The sequence below is a fragment of the Thamnophis sirtalis genome, unplaced genomic scaffold, assembly GCF_051295495.1.
Source record: "Thamnophis sirtalis isolate CommonGarterSnake01/CBP01778 unplaced genomic scaffold, rThaSir2_p1.2 scaffold_12, whole genome shotgun sequence".
Classification (NCBI taxonomy): domain Eukaryota; kingdom Metazoa; phylum Chordata; class Lepidosauria; order Squamata; family Natricidae; genus Thamnophis; species Thamnophis sirtalis.
In genome coordinates, this window is record NW_028261392.1 from 28,761,494 (window position 1) to 28,780,984 (window position 19,491).

Here is a 19,491-nt window from a genome sequence, read left to right on the forward strand (position 1 = left end):
TATGCTTATTTAAAAATATTCAAACTTATATTGTTAGTTTATAAATTATAAAAAGAGATACTGTAATTAGGCTAAGCAAAAGCATGCAAATCTATATATTCTATTATCTGAATTCCTAGATTAGCATTAAAACCAATCACCGCAACAAATACCTCAACAGTATGCCTTGTGTGCAGAAAGGAAGCGATACTGAACATTCAATGCCACAACTGTAAGATTTTCGGAGAAGCACCTGTGGCAGTTTCAGCAGTTTCTATATGGAATGCTCCCCCTTTCTAGGATTACTTGAAAAAATCAAGTCAATTCGAATTACGTAGCTGTAAAAACATTGACATGTGTAGTTTTTATAGTTTCAGAATCTTCTCTTTGATTTAAAAAACGGGCAATGGTGCATTAAACAGGAAACTTACATCATAAGGGATCACATATTTTGCAGGCAACATTTAGACTAAAGTTATAGTAACATACATAAAGTGCAGTGGCACATAATTCATTATCATTAAGCCAACATCATGTGACCACCTTAACCATGAGACAGTGCGCCTGACTCAAGGACGGACTCTCAAGCACGGATTTTCATCCTGAAGCCCAATGTAATTCTGTCAGTTCTCTGAAATGTAAACATGATATGTACTAGAAACAAATCGTCAACTCATGGCTTCTGTTATTTTAAAATTTGGCAAATTGCAAATAAAAGTGAATTGTTAACTATGCCTACATTAAGAAAATAGCCAATACATGGGATTAAGCAGAACTCTTGCTACTGAGGTATTTCTTCCACAGGTTCCTCACATACTAACATATGGGCACTAAACAAAATCAATCAATCAATTAATCAATTAACCAATCTAAGAAACTCTAAGCTGAAAGTTTTAACCCTTTGGCATCCAAAAATAGAGAACACAACAAAGTGATCTTGAGATTATTTTAACTGTTTAAAAGACAGATTGGGAAAACTTCTCCAGAGTTGTTGCAGAAATAAACTGCACGTACACAGATATTATGGTGCCATGTTTTCATTTCATATTGACAACATCCTTTAAACCTATTCACTACTTTAAAAGTAAATGGACTACAATATGTCTACTTCTCTACTTCACAATATGAATACTTACAAAACAGCTAAACAGCTGTTAGATGCATTTTCAAAAGGATTCACTTTTTAATTTTCCCCAAGACTTTTATATAAATTATAAAAACTAATTTTAGATGCAACCTTGCAAAGGTTTTCACTGTCCCTTTACACCTGACACTACCAGTAGAATTTAAATCTGCACTTTAGGGGAAAAAATTCTCTAGCAGAAAAAGCAAATGGTTTTTTGCTTGAATACATCCATATATATATATTTATGATTAATTATCTAAACTATTATCTGTAAGAGAATATCATTTATAATCCCTATAGAAAGCACCTCCCAAAAGCGAATGGAAGAAATTGGGAAATTTGATTTGAAGGATCTTAGCAGCAAATGCTAATGATTGAAATCGTTTTCACATAATTTTGGAATGTAGAAAAAAGAACCATTACTTCTGCAACTACAGATAAGTCTATGAAAGTAGTGGGGCTTGCCCACAGCAGGAATCAGCTGAAGTTGGACTGAAGGCTACTTTAGCCAAAACTGAACTTGAATCTTTGCTACTAGAGATACTGAACAAATGGCCAAATACACATATTCAGATTAAACTCCCAATTCCAAGTTAGGAACCATCATGTAAAACTAAATGAACTTAAAGAGATGAGATAAAAATTCCTTCATAAATATAGTTCAGGAAAATAGATATAATATCCTTTTTGAAAATATGTTGACTAGCTTTTATAAAGAATTGCCACAAATAAGAAACAGTAACATTTTAGTTAGATGAAATGTTGCAACTATTGCAACTTTGGACCAGAATATTCAGAACCGTAAAGCCTACGAACATGAAATTTGGCACGTATGTTCCTCTTGGCTTTTAGGTGCTCGTTAAGAAAGGATTTTCTGAAATCAGATTATTAGTATTTCTTATATTATTATTAATACGCTCCGATGCTAAGGAGTTAAGACATTCCACTCCCCCATTCCACCTGAAAAGAACTCTGTTCCAACTGCCACTTGGGCTTGGGCGTTGGCAGCGCATGACTCATCTGGCTTACATGTTGGCAGTTTAAGACATTCTACTCCCCCACCCCACCTAAAAACACTCTGATGCTAAGCAGTTAAACTGAGAAGGGGATAAGATAGGAGAGGCCTCTATGGGACAAGCCTGAGGAAGAGAAGGGAATAAGATAGGAGAGGCCTCTGTGGGGGGATAGGAGAGGATCAGTGATGCCAACCTGAGGGAGAGAAGAGAAGGGGAATAGGAGAGGAGAGGCTTCTGTGGGGCAGGTCTGAGAGAGAGAAGGGAAGAGAAGAGGCCGATCATAACTACTCATTAATTTTCAAGCTGTAAGTATCAATTTATCCACTAGTTTCGTAGCGGAGCACGGTATTCAGCTAGCACTGAATAAAGAGAGAAAAATTCAGGAATACCCACAATGGAGGAGTGCACTGTGGAGATGGTAGAACTTTATGAAATGGCTAAATTGACTTGTCTGATTAGGGAAGGAACAACAGCTACTTTTATAAAAGGCTGGAAAACCCTTTATGGACATTTGATAAAAATGCGACAAAAATGAATCAGTGATACCAAGCTCTGCAGATTAAAAAGGGTTCTTTATGGAAAAAAGGGAACCAAGATACATAACTTGGGAAGATGACAAATGGTAATAATCAGGCCAGTAAGTACTGCAAAGATCAGAATTCATTTGGTTAGGTACATTTCCCTTTTTCTTTGACTTAATTTCTCATTTTTTCTTCTCTCTACTTACAGAAGCAAAGAAGGATATTTTTTTATTTGTACTGAGCAAATATCTTTATGAGAATTTAGAGTATACAAAAAGTCTGTATTTTTAATGCTATCAATAAGAACAATACTGTAAAAAGAGAAAGAGTAGATAGTCTTAAAAGTTGGAAAGGCCAAAGAAGAGCAATGATTTTTCAAGATGATACCTAGCATTAGGATAGCTTACCAGGACAATTTTGCTGATCTATACATGATGGAATTATTCTGCAAATCTTCTCATTGCAATCTATGATATGATTCTAAACAAAATTTGCAAAAAGTAGAATGATTGGAAATTGATATTGCAATTTTTTTGGCTTTAAATCAAAAGACGTTGTGATATTTAAAAATGATTACTGTTTGCGGTAAGAGTTGCTAGCAATAAAGACTATAATGCTGAAGAAGCTTATTTGAATACTAAATTTTATTCATATTATTTTTACAGGATGCCTTGCTGGAAAGTAGTAGTTAGTCCCCTGACTAACATGTTATGCATAACTATTGTGTTGCCTTTAAAGACTGAGAAATATATGGGAATGAATATAAATAGCCAGTTGCCAAGATGAGGAAAAAGGAAAGCTGCTTAACCTAGCAAAGTTTTTTCTTTCTTTCTTTTTTAATACAAAGGCTTCCATCAATAGTTTAACACTGGAATTATTCTGGAATGAAGAAGACATACTGAGCTGTGTTACTTGTAATTTTGTTTAATCTTAAAATTCAATGGACTCCATTGAAGTTGTCTCCCAGAAAGGAAGGAATATCATTCATCTGATCCTTAACACTTTCTTCTTAAGTCCTGCAATTCTGAAACCAGCCTAAATACTTAAAAACCATAAGCTGCAAAAAAAGCTGGAAGAACATGAATAGATACTGTAAGGAAAATTTTAATAGAATAGAATAGAATTCTTTATTGGACAAGTGTGATTGGACACACAAGGAATTTGACTTTGATGCATATGCTCTCAGTGCACGTAAGAGAATAAAATAAATTCATCAAGAATAAAAAGGTGTACTAGGAAACAAATAAAAACAATATAAATTGAAAGATACAATCACTTATAGTCATAAGTGTGGAGAGATAGATACCAGGAAGGAAGAGAATAATAATAGTAATACATTCTTAGTAATTATTGACAATGTTGTGGGAATTAGTTGTTAAGCAGAGTGATGGCCTTCAGGAAAAGACTCCTATGCTAGGCATTTGTTCTTCATGTATTTGTTAATAAGAAACTACATATCCCTTTTCCATTTAATACTACACATTCATGTAATTGTATAGTTTAATAACAGGTTTTTATAAAAAGAAGTTTATGAATATGTATTTATACTGCAGAGAACATTATAAAAGAAATGTATCTTTATATTTAGTACTATACTACTATCATGCTAAAAAGGCAAAAGAAAACATGGCACCAAAACTTGTAAATGTACAACTCAAATGTTTGTTATGCAATTTTCATTTTCATCAAACTTCACTAATATGGATAATAAATATTATCTGTCCACATTAAAAAGTTACACCTCAAACCTTTACTGATATGAGGACATTGGGACCACCTGCTTCCCCTCTTCACGTGTCCATGAATACAGAATCAAGTTAATGGAGCAACCATGTTTATGTCTGTTGTGCATACTGTCACAGAATATGCTCCAGCTAAAATGAGAAATACCACAAACATATCAAAATATTTTCCACTGTGGTTTATTAACATTGCTTTCTATTAAAGTATAAACAACTTTGAATTCCAACTTAAGTATTAGGGCAAACAAAGCATCTTCACTTACATTACTTTTCTTTGCTTTATTTCAGAACTGCAAGTTCATACTTTTTACAGGAATAAATTAAAAATATAAAGGAAGGTAATAAAAATAGAGAGCCTTCCATTTCAGTTAAATGGTAACAATGATTTAAATACTGAACTGTATTAGCATTATAGGTTACCAAATGCTCATATGTTCAACATTTTTCATGTCTAAAGATGAAAAGTATCTTTAGTTTTAAGCTTAGTTTTAAATACATGTTCCTTGAAAGTATTCAAGGTAAAGTATATATGGATTATCTCATTTTTTTCAATGATCCTAATGTACCAGATTTATATAACATGAAGAATTGGAAATGCATGTTGTCACTTTTTTTTATTTTTAAAAGCCAGCATTTTTGCTCTATAGCAAAATAAAAGCCAGTTCCATAGTAAGTCAAGGTCAAACAGAATGCAGGGGTTCAATTAGCATAGCCATATTTCTGTACTGTTGATTCTTACTGACTTTACTGAATGCTTTCTGGTAAGTACCACCAGATTTTTAAAAAGCATGGGATTTGTACTTTGTATTGTGAATGTGTTTTATTCTTCATGTTTGCTTACCATCTTGTATAATATAATAAACTTACTATCTCCAGTTTTCAAAATAGATGCCTAAAATGTCATTTCCATTTGAGGATATTACTATCTCAATTTGAAAGCTAGAACAATCCAACTCTTGTATGGTATCCTGCAATTATTAGTTATGACGTCAGTTATCACTACAAATTCTGAAGTTTTAAGGAAAATTACACAAGAGTAACAAAAATTCTCAACAAGTCAGACAAATGCTAACAATGTTCTATGATATACACTAGTGCCATTTATATAACTCCTACATTATTATCATGATTATTAATTAAAATTTACTAGTCACCCAAGTCTAGTGGGTTTTTGTTTCGAAAAGCAGTGTGTAAAACATTTCAAATTTGAAATGGGGAAATAGAATTGAAAACTCTAAAATCAGAACATTCTAATACTTTGAAAGACATATTTTCAGATATCACATTTTAAAGCATTTTTAATTTGAAATGTGTCCATGCTTGCAATGCCCATGTAGCGTAGCTGCTTACCAGATGTTCTAGGTAAATAAGAGGTATCATTATTTATCTATATAGCACACAATATAAGAAATCTAAACTGCTTGGTTTAGATGGAATGCATACAGAAGATACAAATTCTGAACTCCATGATCAAATCTTTTGAGTACAATTAGAATAAATGAATAAATGAATCTCCTGACCTAGGTTCTTCTGCATTTTCAGGGTTAGTGCTTTTTTACTTGCAACAATATTCTTTTATGATGCCTGTTATGTAATTGTTATTAACAAGACTTGCAATTACCCTGATATGTGAGGCAAGTAATATTAATTACTTCTGGTTTCTACTAATGAGCAAACAATGTGTGCAAGACTAGTGGCCATATTCCAATACAAAATGCTTCAAAAAGCAATTTTGTAAAATGAACCCGAGTGCATCATCCCCTTTAGCTGTTTCCCAGCAACTAGTCTTTGAGAAGGATATTGCCTCTCTCTGACCTTTTATCTTCAAGCAAACAAATCAAGTGGAAAGAAAAGGAAAAACCATTGAAAAGTTAAATATGTTAAGATGGTGCAGCCAATGAGTTTCCTACTAGTATTATACTAAGAAAGATTCAACAGCTACTGAGCAAAATGTCCTGCTTGTTTTTATGTAAAATAACTACTCTTCATAAATTTAATACTTAATTTTCATATCTTTGTAACATTTCTCTTGTTCTAAGGCTTTTAGTTTAAGACAGTATATCCTCAAAATAAATGATGGCTTAAATTTTAGGCATTCAGTTTTGAAAACATAAATGTCTTATTCTTAAAGTATACAGGCACAGGGAAGTTTCAAATAAACAAAGGGCAATATTTTTATGGCAATAAATAAAAGTGAAATATTTTTACCAAGACCATTTGTTGATTAGCTTTAAAAAGATGCACAGGAAGATTCATGTATCTCTGTGTTGAGTTTCAATATTAGCAGATTAATTAAAATGGAAACCAAAGGGTTAAAGAAGCAATGAATTATCTTGCACTAAACTGAATTTATTCTTCAGATTAAATTATAACACACTATTTAATATAACTAGCTTCAAGAGAAAATGCTAATGTCATTTATATTATAAGCCATATAGCTTATACTCAACAGTTCTAGTGAACACTGCATCCATTTTGTCCAAGCAGTATGTTGTCACTGTAAGATTTTCTGAGTATTTTGCAGGGCATAACACCTTTAAAGAAAAAGTTAAAGAACAAACTACAAAAAAAACTACTAAACATGCATGCCTGAAATTCTATCTTGGCAAATATCTAGATGGTCTGTCTTTTTTACAGTTATATGCTATTAAAATTATTCAACTAAAATGCATTTAATTGTATTAACTATTATACAAATGTTTCCTATATGACAGAGTTATCACTTTAGCACACTTACATAGGAATTCTAATTACTTCAATGAGTAAATGTGCATTGCAAGAGCTAAAGGATGTGATAAATATGTAGCGCTTGCATAGTTCAGCATGTCTTAACTGAAATAATTTCTATGTTGTCTATTATTCTGGATTTCTTTGTTAATGCCTGAATTCACTGTTCTATGTTAGTTAACTAGACATACAACTACTGAAAATATCTCCCAACCTTACTTACTCTGTTTGAGCTCCATTAGCCACAAGAGCATTTATGCATTCCATACTACCAGATCGGGCTGCTTTGTGAATAGGAGTTTCACCAACATAATCCTGTAGCAAAAACATAGCAAATTAATTTAAATGATGTATGACTTCAATGAAGGATTCTTGGACTAAAAATAATAGAAATGTCATCTGGATAATATCACCTAACAAAGAGAAACATTCACAATTAACTTACTATGGTACAAAGTTGCATATAATTATCTGCTAGGACAAGCAGAATTGAGATGAACTGCCAGATTTGCTAATATGTTCCATTAATTTTTATTCTGCTTTGCTAATTAATTAACATTGAAGGCAGCTAAAAACTTAAAGGCAAAAAATAGAAAATAAAAGATAAAAGTAATGTTTAAATTATACATACTAAAATTATTAATATTTAAAGGTCTGATTAAAGGTATTGTTTTTATATTAAAAATACTGGAAGCTTCCAGTTACTGTTCATAAATAGTCCTATGTTAAATTCTTGTGGATCAAGAAAATAGTTTTTGTAATTACCAACTTGTAACTGTTTCCTTTGAAAAGGAGACATGTCCCACTGACATGGAAACACTGATTATTTCCATTAATCATACAGATAGAACCAATTGACTTGACTAACCAAGAGACAACTCAACATTATCATTATTATCATTAACAAATAAGAGGTAGAAAAGTTCCCAAGAGTATTCTGATATACAAAGCACTTGTAGCATATAGGCGCACAATTTAATCAATTTATATCTGAATCAACAGAGAGCAATCTATATGTCACAATGTGTTACATAGGATACAAGGTCTTTAGGTGAGTGGTGAGATGTGGTGACAAATATAAAATCATAAACTCAATGTAGAAATAAAAACTTCTAGTACATGAAGTCTAGAATAACTCAACAGTACATCATTGTCCTAGTTAATGCAGAAAGTTAAGTTTGTTAAGAAGACAGATAAGACATGAAAAATCCTTATGCAATGCCAACTATAATAACTTTCAAAATTGACTAATGGATATTGAATCAAAACAACAAAATGAAAATCATTTAATCTGCCATAATTCGTCTCCTCTGCCTTCTACATCACAGCTACACAGCTGGAAACAAAATCTCTGCAACACCTGCTAAATAGGTATGTTTATTCAGAATTGTTTTGGGTGACAGATGTTCTAGGATCTTTAAGCTGGTGGACCACATTCATTGCCACATATATTAGTGGTTAAGATAGCAACGTGAAAGGGAATAACAATTAGCCTATTTTCCTCTCCTGAAATCTCTTATCACTGCTATTTACAGATAGTCCTTGACTTACCATGGGCCAGAATGAATACTTTTATGTCATGTCATGTCACACACACAAAATTATGTACCACATTTTGGATGCTTGGCAACTGCTTACCTTTATGACTGAATGCAGTATCCCTCGGTCAAATGATCACAACATGCCACAACATGATTTTTTTTTTACTGCTTTCAGGTAATAAAAAGTCCATTTGGAAGAATAGGTTTGCCCTTATGACCATAGCATTAGCTTAATGATGACCATAAAAAATGTCATAAAACCAGATTCAGTTACATGGGTGTGTCAATTTACAACAGGAAATCTGGTCCCAACTGTAGTCTACGACTAACTGGATCACTTGAAATATATTTCCCAAATCATTGCATCTCATAATACCTTAAAATTTTTGGATTTTGGCTTTGACCTGAAGCCTCATCATGATTTGCCAAGGCCATTCCTTCTGTGTTCAACTGAAGTAACGTTAAAACTAAGAAGAACCAGCTGCAAAACTCTAAAACTCTTTAAAAACTAGGCAGTTTAATTGGATTTGCATTCCATTATAATTTTAGCTAGATTTCAAAAACTTTATTGTAATTCAACAGCAAGTCTATTAAATAATTCTGTTAAACCGTTATAGATATGCAGCAGTCTACATGGGCCCAAGAACTGGAGATCATTCAGATACCCACAAGGAAGGGCTGAATATTGTTATAGCTATGTTTCAACGTATCTGAGAGTCTATTCCCATGGATCATCATTCTTCCTTATGCAGCATCCCCCATGTTTATTTTTTATCTCTTCTTCCTGGATGACACTGCCTAGAACAGATTTGTCAAACTCAATCCTATTGCAGGCCATATCAGGAATTTGTTTGCCCTTGGGGAGCCCGGTGTGGTCGTGGTCTGGTTGTCACAGACAACTGGGTGGGTGTGGGTAGACCCAGGGCAGCAGGAGCCGGTCCCTTACTGACTCTGGGATGGCCCTGTAGGCCAACTCCACAGCTTATCGCAGGCCGGATCTAACCTGCAGGCCATGTGTTTGACATATCTGGCCTAGAACCTTCCAGCAGATGAAAAAATTATTAACAAATCACATAAAATACCATCTAATATAAACTGTAATTCTAAGAAGTTTCAGGGCCTACTTTGGTTAAAATGCAGTGCATAAATACCATGATTACCTTCAGTGATACATCTGAGAACTCTGGAATTAAAAGGGAAGCATCTTTCTATTTAATGCAGCAGACTACTGTCTATTTCAGATGCATAAAATGATTTGATAAATACAGTAAAATTAAGAAAAGTCATTTAAACCAATGTACTGACTTAACTGACTTTTCTTAAAAGTCAATTCTGTAAGCAATAAAAGACTTAGTTAAACAAATGTACTGACTTAATCAAGTCTTTTATTGCTTACAAGAGTGCTCCAATATTTAAGATTTAATTTTATTCTGAACTAACTGTAGTTTTGTTTTTAGCTATTTTTTTCAAATATATTCAGGGTTTTATGAAGACTTACATTAAACATATATTAAAATAACAAAATATTTTTCTACAGAATGTAAAGAGAATGGTTGAAGATGCCTGCATGTTCTGCATCTTCACTTGTGAACTGTGCTAAAAGAAGCTTCCACTCATATTTCATAGAACGCAAATACAATAACCTTTTTGTTCACTGACCTATATAATGATTAAATCAGCACAGATACTACATTCTAATTCAATATAGTTAGTAACTTCTATAAAACACAGTAATTCTAGATGTGCAGGTCTTGTTCCAAAACTGAGAACATGCAAAAGAGGGGCACAGAACGCAAATCTCCAGTATGCCTCAGAACCTGCAAACATACAATGATTGCATTAAAGGAACTATATCCAAAAGCAATAATAGAACTTCTTGAATTAGCATTAGATCACAATTTTAAAATAGCATTTAGAATGTGAAAAAATGATGATACCTGCTTGTTTATGTTGGCCCCTGCTTGAATTAACCAGTTGAGACACTGAGGATGTCCTCCAAAAGCAGCAATATGGGCTGGGGTTTGCGCAAAACGTGTTGTACACGCATTTACAGTTGCTCCAGTTCTCACTAGCTGGATTAGACATTCCAGCTAAAAAAGAAGGGGAAAAATGATGTTTCAGCGTGTTAGTGACTTCATATCACATATCAGTATAAGCCGTTACATTCTACAACCAACGCCTGTACACAAAGCCTTTCTATATGACATTTGGATAAAACAAGTCTGTTTCTTTTTGTCCCTTTGAGTCAGGATTGACTGCTGGAAATGGTTTTCCACTGTTTCCTTCCTGGGGCAGATAGAGAACAACTAGCCCAACATCACCCAGTTGATTTCTTGTCCAAGGGAGAATTAGAACTCAAGTCTTCAATTTCTAACCTCATGCTATGATCACTATACCAAACTGGCATTTTACAACAGTACAACTCTGGTTTTTACAGCTTTGGCTTCCTAGATGTTCTAGAGTTTATAGATTTTATCTTACACAAAATAATGTGAGCATATTTGAGATAAAACTGGATTTTCCTGACACTTGTGACATACTGGCCATTGTAATCAAAAGCATAATACATGAATATGATTAACTACTGTGTCTTTCTAAAAGGCACTGCATGAAAATCTTGATTGATCAAAGCTATGATAATCCTGGAGGTCATTATCTGTGGACATTTTGGTAATGCCCACTGTCATATGGAAGCTAATAAGACCCTACATAAACTTCTTATTGTATATTACAAAGGAAGACCCTTTAAGCAGCTATGTCAACACCAGAATACAATTTCCACTTATACCCATTATTTTCTTTTCTAGGTCTCTCCCACATCTTAAAAATTAACATATTTTGCACTTCTAAGACTTAACTGGAAAGAACATCTGAATTCTAAAGCAACTGGCATTTTCACTCTGGTAACCTCTAACATGGTTAGACAGGATTATAACCCCCAAAGGAACAAGCTTGTGATTCAAGAATGCTCCTGGACTTGTAGCTCCCATCTGAAATGAAGTCCATGGCCTGAGGGACCTTGGCCCAGCTTCTGGCACAACAATTATGACCACCTGAATCAGGAGATTTTGGTGACCCATATTCTCATGAACATGCAACTGGACTAAACCCAGCATGCTCTTAACAAGCTTTTGAAAAGGCCACAGAAACTGTACATGAATGTAAAAGCTACTGGATGGCGGACTCCATATAGGAATCAGAAGAAAGCTGTTGGGAAAGGAGCTGTTCTTTGATGTAAAAACAGGCAACCCAGCCCAGATTGTGGTAAGGAAATATTTTAAAAACACTTTCTTAATTGTATTTATCTAAGAAATCAATCTGACAAATGTTCATCATGGTTTTTGATGTTGACTAGTATTAGATAACTTCCTGAGATGTGGTTCTTACAGAAACACAGGCCTGTACTATTACTGTAGAATAATACCTATTTTATAGTCACCACACTGTCTGTCAAACTTCTGAACCCATTTTAGATCTGATTATTATCTACAAAGATCTGGTGTGCTACTGAATTATGTGGGAGTGCAGTGGTTAGAATGCAGGACTGCAGGCTACTTCAGCTGACTGCTAGCTGCAGTTCAAATCTCACCAGCTCAAGGTGGACTCAGCCTTCCATCCTTCTGAGATTGGTAAAATGAGGATCCAGATTGTTGGGGGCAATATGTTGACTCTATAAACCACTTAAGCGAGGTCTTTAAAGGACTATGAAGCCGTATATAAGTCTAAGTGCTATTGCTATTATCTTAGGGCCAGCATGTTGAAAATGATCCTGCACAGCCAGTAATATACATGGCTTGTTTAAGCATCCACTTCCTCTCCCACATACCCAATTATGAAGGAATGTGGTTCAGAGGATAGTCTTCTTTCTGTAAACCTCATATTTGGAACATGCTACCTGGCTACCTATGCCTGGTTTTTAAAAAACCACAAGGCCTACCTTCCTTTTAACTAGACCTTTGATGATTTTAAAAGACACTTAGACAGATGTTAATTATATTTATACAAGCAAAAAATCCTGTACATAGTAATTTCCTAAAATAACTTTGCCCGAGATGCTAATTAATATAGATTCTACTAAGACAAAGATATGAACTGAATTCAACTTCAAGGCTGGAGAGATGAATAATCCAAGGTGCACTGTTAAGATTGAGACTAATCTCTTTACCTACTGTATTTTTCAGAGTTCACTTTTCTCCTCAAAAAAGAGGTTGAAAATCTGGGTGCGTCGTATACATTGAATACAGCATTTTTGGCTCCTGAAGCCCTGCCCCCTCACCTAAATGGCCGTGCCTACCCTTATAGAGGCTTTCAGAGAGCTCCTGGGGGCTGCGGAGGGCAGAAATGAGCAAAAACTGCTCAGCAAAAGCCCCTCCCAGCCCCCAGGAGCACTCTATAACCCATTATAAGGCTATGCATGCAATTTTTTTTCACAAAAAACGGGCTGTTTTTTGCTCGTTCCCGCTCCCCCCCCAGGTCTCTGAAAGCCCCTCCAAGGCTATTCATGGCTTTTTAAAACAAAAAACGGGCCATTTTTGGGAGGTTTGCAGAGTGCAAAAACCTCCCCCCCCTTTGGAAAGTTCTTTAACTGATGGATGAGAATTACATTGATCAAGTACTGTGCCAGCAGAAACAAAGTCTTAGGTGCTGCACATTGTCAGCGATTTCCTTCTCCAGCACATGGATAAATATACCTGGAAACATCTACCTACCTACCTACTCTCTCTCTCTCCTTACCTACCTATTGTATTTCTCTCTCTCTCTCTCTTCCCCTATCTACTCTACCTACTGTATTTCTCTCTCTTTCTCTCCCTCTATATACCTACCTGCTTTTTTATAAATTTGCCTCTTCAAAACCTTGGTGCATCTTATACTCTGGTGCGTCTTATACTCCGAAAAATATAGTAGTTATCAACATAACCTTTTTTCTTTTTCTGTCCAACAGGAAAACTTGGAAACTACCTTCCATACCTGCTTGATCCAAAGAGATGAATCTTTGAATTGTGGGAACCCCCCCCCCAAGAATGAAATATTTTGGAGAATATTTTAAAAGGGCAGATTAGAAGAAATGGAAAAAACATGTTTTTTAGAGACATAAAACAGTCCCCAAGTCTCTTAATAGCCCCTAGCAGATATTTTGTGCCCATTAAGAAAGATTGGCCCAGCTATCTACAAAACAAAAGAGCTTCATCTTCAGAGTGATTGGATTAAGAACAGGACATGATCTTTCAGGACACAATAGGATTAACTCAAGACCATTTAGCAGAAGACACAGAGCTCACTGTATTGCAAAATCTCCTAGGGGCATTTCAGACAATACATCATCTCAGAGTAGTCCAAATGGTCAACCAAACTTAGACCAACACCTAGGATTTGCATTTCCTCTTTTGTCTATAGAGCCAACTATGATTCCTACATAACCCCATAGGAATCTGACAACAGCCAACAAAATACATGCACAAGGAACAGAAAACTCAAGTGCAAAGCCCAAGAGAAGGTATAAAAACCCCTTTCTCAACTCCATTTTGTCAGCTGCCCAGAACCCATGTGGTTCTGCTTCATCATTAATCCATGCAGCCTCCATGTTTCCAGTGTCTTTCTCCCAGCTTGAAACTGAACTAAATGGATATTTCTTCCCACAGAATTACACTCCTCAGTACCAAAGATGAAAATGTGGCTACTATCACTCATACAATTTGGGAAGGGGCAAAGCTATGGAAACCCAAGGTCACATCAGAAGTCCTTTAAGGTTATGTTTGTAGCGCCTAAAAAGTTTCTAATTCTTGTCATAAGAAGTTACAAGGAATTAAATGAGAATTAAACTTTTCTTTTGAATCACAAACAGAATTAGCCATCTCATTTCCCCATTCAATCTTTCTACAAAATGATTTTGTGCATTTAATATAAGGTGTTTAAAGATTAACCAATCTTGATTTAAATGTGTAGTTCTGCATCCAATTCTTGAATGTTTAAAATATAATTCTTTGAAAGCCTGCTTTTAATAAACTGATTTTGGGAAAAGAAATTTAGAATGGTATCTTCTGTATGTATAAGAAAATGTTTATTTCCTGCACTTCACATTATCGGGTCTATTAAACACATATCTCTGAAATAATACTCTTACCAATTAAAGCTGTTTAAAAGAAAGTTCAGGTCACAGTGGCTAAAAATACAGGATACGGTATAGCTTATATCCTGATACTGGCTGAGAACAAATCATCTAAGCCCTTTTTTATAACTCTCTTCGAGCATGATTGCTGAAAAAGGACAATGGAAAAATTTGAGAGAATATAGGAAAAGATAGGAAATAAATGAAAATCACAGAATAAGCAGGCAAGCCTCATGTTAAAAAATGAAATTTGTTAAATACTGAGCCCCATTCACATCTTTGATACCCTTCACTAGTCTACAACCTTCAAAGTATGATTCAAGTATGATAGTTTGCCATCCAAAAATTGCCCATTCCTGTCCTAGGATTTTGGATTTGAGGCAAGTCTACAGAAACAACAAATAAGGAAACATCACAAGCATTAAAGAAACTATGAAATAATTTGGGGATATATATTTCCCCACATTCAAATACACACACACACACACACAGACGAAATTTAAATTCAGCAAATTGTTGTCATGATTTATTCAAGCCTATTTATTCAACATGCAAAAGTGATTAGACTAAAGAATTTATTTAAAATAAATAGACAATATTGTTAAATCAATTAAACATTGCATTCTATTGTTTGATGAAATGGATTTCTTAAAAAAATGTTACTGATCAAAGACTTCCTTAATTTTATCAAAGTTACTAATAATGCATCTTCAGATTGTACGTAGGAACAATGATCTTAAAAAAAAATATCATAGCAGAACTGTATTTGAACAAATTAGACAGTAAATAAAAAGAAATTATAGAGCTGAGTGCATTTATAAATCTATAATTTTTAAATATTTAATGAAATGTAAGTCAATTTAGAGCTTCAGGTAATCACATTTTGAAATAAAACTGTCTTTGTTATGCATTTAGGATAAAGAACAAAAATATAATTAAAATATAATGAACTATTAATAGATATGTAAAAGTTCATTAATGGTAACTCAAAGTAATCTTCACCCAATACTTGGTGTCCTACCAAGAACAAACATTGAGACATGCAGGGATGAAGAATAAGTGCTTCTGGAATATTCTCAACCTCCTTCAGCACTGGCTTTTCCAACTCACCTATAGGTTAAAAAAAACGATCTTGTATAGAGCAAATGAATATTTTATTCCTTTGGGCAAATAACAAGAAATATGGGCTGGCTATAGTTCTGAATGTAAAATAAAATTCAGTACATCTGATTCCAGGAAAGGAAACTAAAGTTCAATGTTGACTTCTAGCAACTGCCTGTGGAAAAATCCCTGCAATATTTTTCTGGCAAGATTTTCAGAAATAGTTTCCTCTTGGCTTCTTCCTAGAGCTGGGAGAGAATAAATGGCTCCAAATCACCCAGCTGGCTTTGTGCCTAAAATGGGAGATCTTAGTGACTCCCCATTTCCAAACCTGCTCTCTTACGCATAACTCAGCAGTATCACCAGGAGAAGTTGCTTTACAGGTAGTCCTCAACTTAGGATCACAATAGAGCCCAAAATTTCTGTTGTTAAGTGAGTTTTGCCCCATATTATAACCTTTCTTGCAACAGTTATTTAGTAACAAGGCTGTTAATGCATCTGGCTTCCACATTGACTTTGCTTGTCAGAAGGTTGCAAAAGGATGTGACCCCGGGACTCTGCCACAATCATAAATATGAACCAATTGTCAAATAACTGAATTTTGATCATGTGCCCATGGGGATGCTGCAACTATCATATGAAAAAACAGCCGTAAGTCATTTTTTTCAGTGCCATTGTAACTATGAATGATCACTAAATGAACTGCTTTAAATCGAGGACTACCTGTATATCTCCCTCATCCAGCTGCATTAGCCCTTATGCAAAACACTCCAAAGACTACCAAAATCAACAATTCATGTAAAAGATCCTTGACTTACTCTGCAGGAGTAAACATTGTATCTCATGAGGGAACCTCTGAAAAGAAAAGTGAAAACTACAATATGAGGGGTGGAGTGCTCTAGTCCCACTCTCAAAGCACTTCTTGGCTTTTATGACCTGTTTACATTGGATATCTTTGAGAAAGTCTGCAAAGGTTGGGAACAAGAAATATTGTTGAACACAAAAGTCAGTCACCAAGTAGCAAAGGGTCACATTAATAGTTTGGAGACGATGATAGGCTTCATCCTTCATATAACAAGGGGTGTTCTTGAAGGGAGTTTGGGAATACCCTTTTCTCCATTGTGCTTATCATTTTTATCTTTTGCTTTTTTCAATGTTTTACTGATTTTATCATAGTTTTTTGATCTTGTAAGCTGCCCAGAATTGTTGAGAGAAAGTTTAATCCATTACTAGACAATCTGTGCAGAGCTGGGTCATTTCAAAGGTATTTCCTTGCCAGATTCCTCAATGTCTTCAACAATGACAGAGCTAATGCAATGCCTTCACTGGAAAAGTTGGGGTGCATTTAGAGATGTATCTGCTTTGAAAATAATTAAATGTCAAATTGTATAGCACGGTCAAACATGAGCACAAGAAAAGGTTTATGACATTTTGTATGTACCAAATTAGTTTTGTATGTCATGAAATGTTCTATCTTGTCCTGACATTAAGTGGTGACACCATCTACTTTAGAATTATTCATTGATTTATATTTGTCTGTCAAGGAGCTTCCACAATCAAATGTATACCGAAAGCTATATGTATCTTTTGAGACCTAACAGCAGAAACAACTTTTACAAACAATGGGCATACTGTACAGGTACCAAAGATAATCACTGTCTGGAGAGGAAAATCTGAAGAGATGAAAGGCATAACACTTAACAAGCAGGCCATGTGGGAATGCGCCCTACGGGAGAGTATCAAATGAGGCAACCCATATGGCCAATATTTATATTTGTATGTTGCTCTCTTCAAAATATAAAAAGTTAAGGAAAAGGGCAGGACCTGGGTGCTGCTTAACGTCTTAAGCGTAAAGAAACCGTCAGGAAAAAAAATCACAAATTCATAGGTACGGTGATTAATTCCTCATTCCGCCTTGAATTCCGTCTCGTTAGTTTCTGCGACGTTCCTCCCAAAATAACCCTCTCGTGAAAAGTGAGCCTCCCTATGATCTTTATTCAATCCGAATACAGGTATATTAAGGGGGGGGGGGGAGATGAGGGCGTTTGCAACGTGCGCCCAGCAGCGCCAACGGTCCCCTTCCCCACTGGATCTGCTGTCTTGTTCCGAGAGTGCACTTTTGCACCTGGATAATGAGATGCTTTTATTCCCTCCGGCCGTTGGTAGTTGCCGACCCAAATTGCAAACAGATCTCGGGCAAAGATGCGTGCATAGTATGGCGGCTCTACTCGCCCGTTTCTCCATCGACCACACCGGGGCGAGTAAGGCGGGAGAAACCCTTTAAGATGGCGGCGGCGGCAGCGCGCTGCCGCCCCCGCTCCTCTCGCCAAGCCTCGGAGGAAACCGCAAGCTCCCTTTTGCCCCCGAACCATCCTGCACGCCGGATTACTTGGGAATGCGACCCGGGCGGGCTCTCTCACCTTTCCGAAATGCGCGGCCCAGTGGATGGGCGTCCACCCGTAGAAGGAGTCCTCGGCTGCTAGACTTTCCCGGGGCGCGCACTGGAGCAGGGCGCACAAGGCGGGCAAGTCTCCGTCGCGGCAGGCGCGATGCAACGGAAAGCGGAGAGCGAGCAGCTCCTCACTGGAGAAACCCGCGTCCGGGCTGGATCCCAGCGACATGGCGATCTCAGGCAACGTGCAGGCGAAGAATCAAGGCACGGCTGGCACCAGGCAGCTGGGGCTTTCAGACTGTGGAAGAAACCACCCTCGGCAGCGGAGCTAAGGAAACCCTCGCTCCTTCCACACCGCCCCAACAGCCGAACACAAAGAAACCGAGGCGGGCTTGCAGGAACCCCGCCCCGGCAAGAGGCGGGATTTGCACTGGGCCTGAATTCCGAGCGCGACTCGGTGGGAGGAAGCGGGGGTGGCATTCAAGCTATAACGACAGCTGCGCCCGACTGCCTAGCTTTCATATCCCTAATTCCGGCTTTAAAACAACCTCCTCGCTCTCATAAGACAAGCATGAATCATAATCACCTTCGAAACTGGGACTGCAACCTGGCTAAAGGAAAGTGGCTGGAAATTCGAGCGCCTTCTTTCTTTTTAGGTGGGGCTTCACCTTCTGGGCTGCAAAATACAGGAGATCAGCAGAGGTTGGTCTGGCTGCTGTTTAAGAGTCTTCCTAATCGTTGCACCTCGGATCCTGTCGATGTACTCAGTAAATTGATGGTTGGATACATTATTATTGCCTCAATATCTGGGCCAGAAAGATTGCCTGTGCAATCTGTTTTTTTTTTCTTGGAAGGAAAACCAAGTTCTTGTTTTGTTTGAAATAATCAAATCAAAGTTACATTAACTGGAATTTTCCATGACTCAGTGAGATGTAATTACACTGTAATAAATAGATTTGCCTAAATGGCTGCAAGGCTTTTGCTGCAAAAGTCTTGTCAGGGTCACTCTTTGGAAATTGTCCTTAGAAGTAATTTGCATAGCTGGATTTTATACATCCCAAGACATGGGACAATTTATTTTGTTTTAACTAAGCAATAGACAAATTGTAACTTGCCTTAGCTTTCACGCATGCAGCAATTACGGTTTGCAAATCATTGTTCATAACATTGTTCATAATGTTGTGTACATCTAGATATATACTCCAATTGTATTCAGAATGGGCGTGTGGCCATTTTTATG

General features: G+C 36.1%; 1 protein-coding gene across 1 annotated transcript in view; it reads right to left on the bottom strand.

Moving 5' to 3' along the window:
• ANKRD10 (ankyrin repeat domain 10) overlaps window positions 1-18,631 on the bottom strand; it is a 31,237-nt gene extending 12,606 nt beyond the window's left edge. The window contains exons 1-3 of the mRNA XM_014060379.2: window positions 18,280-18,631; window positions 10,590-10,742; window positions 7,335-7,426 (exon numbers count right to left, since the gene is read on the bottom strand). Of these exons, the coding sequence (XP_013915854.2) occupies window positions 7,335-7,426; window positions 10,590-10,742; window positions 18,280-18,480 (446 nt within the window). The 5' untranslated portion in view covers window positions 18,481-18,631. The remainder of the gene's footprint in view (window positions 1-7,334; window positions 7,427-10,589; window positions 10,743-18,279) is intronic.
• Window positions 18,632-19,491: the final 860 nt, after the last annotated feature.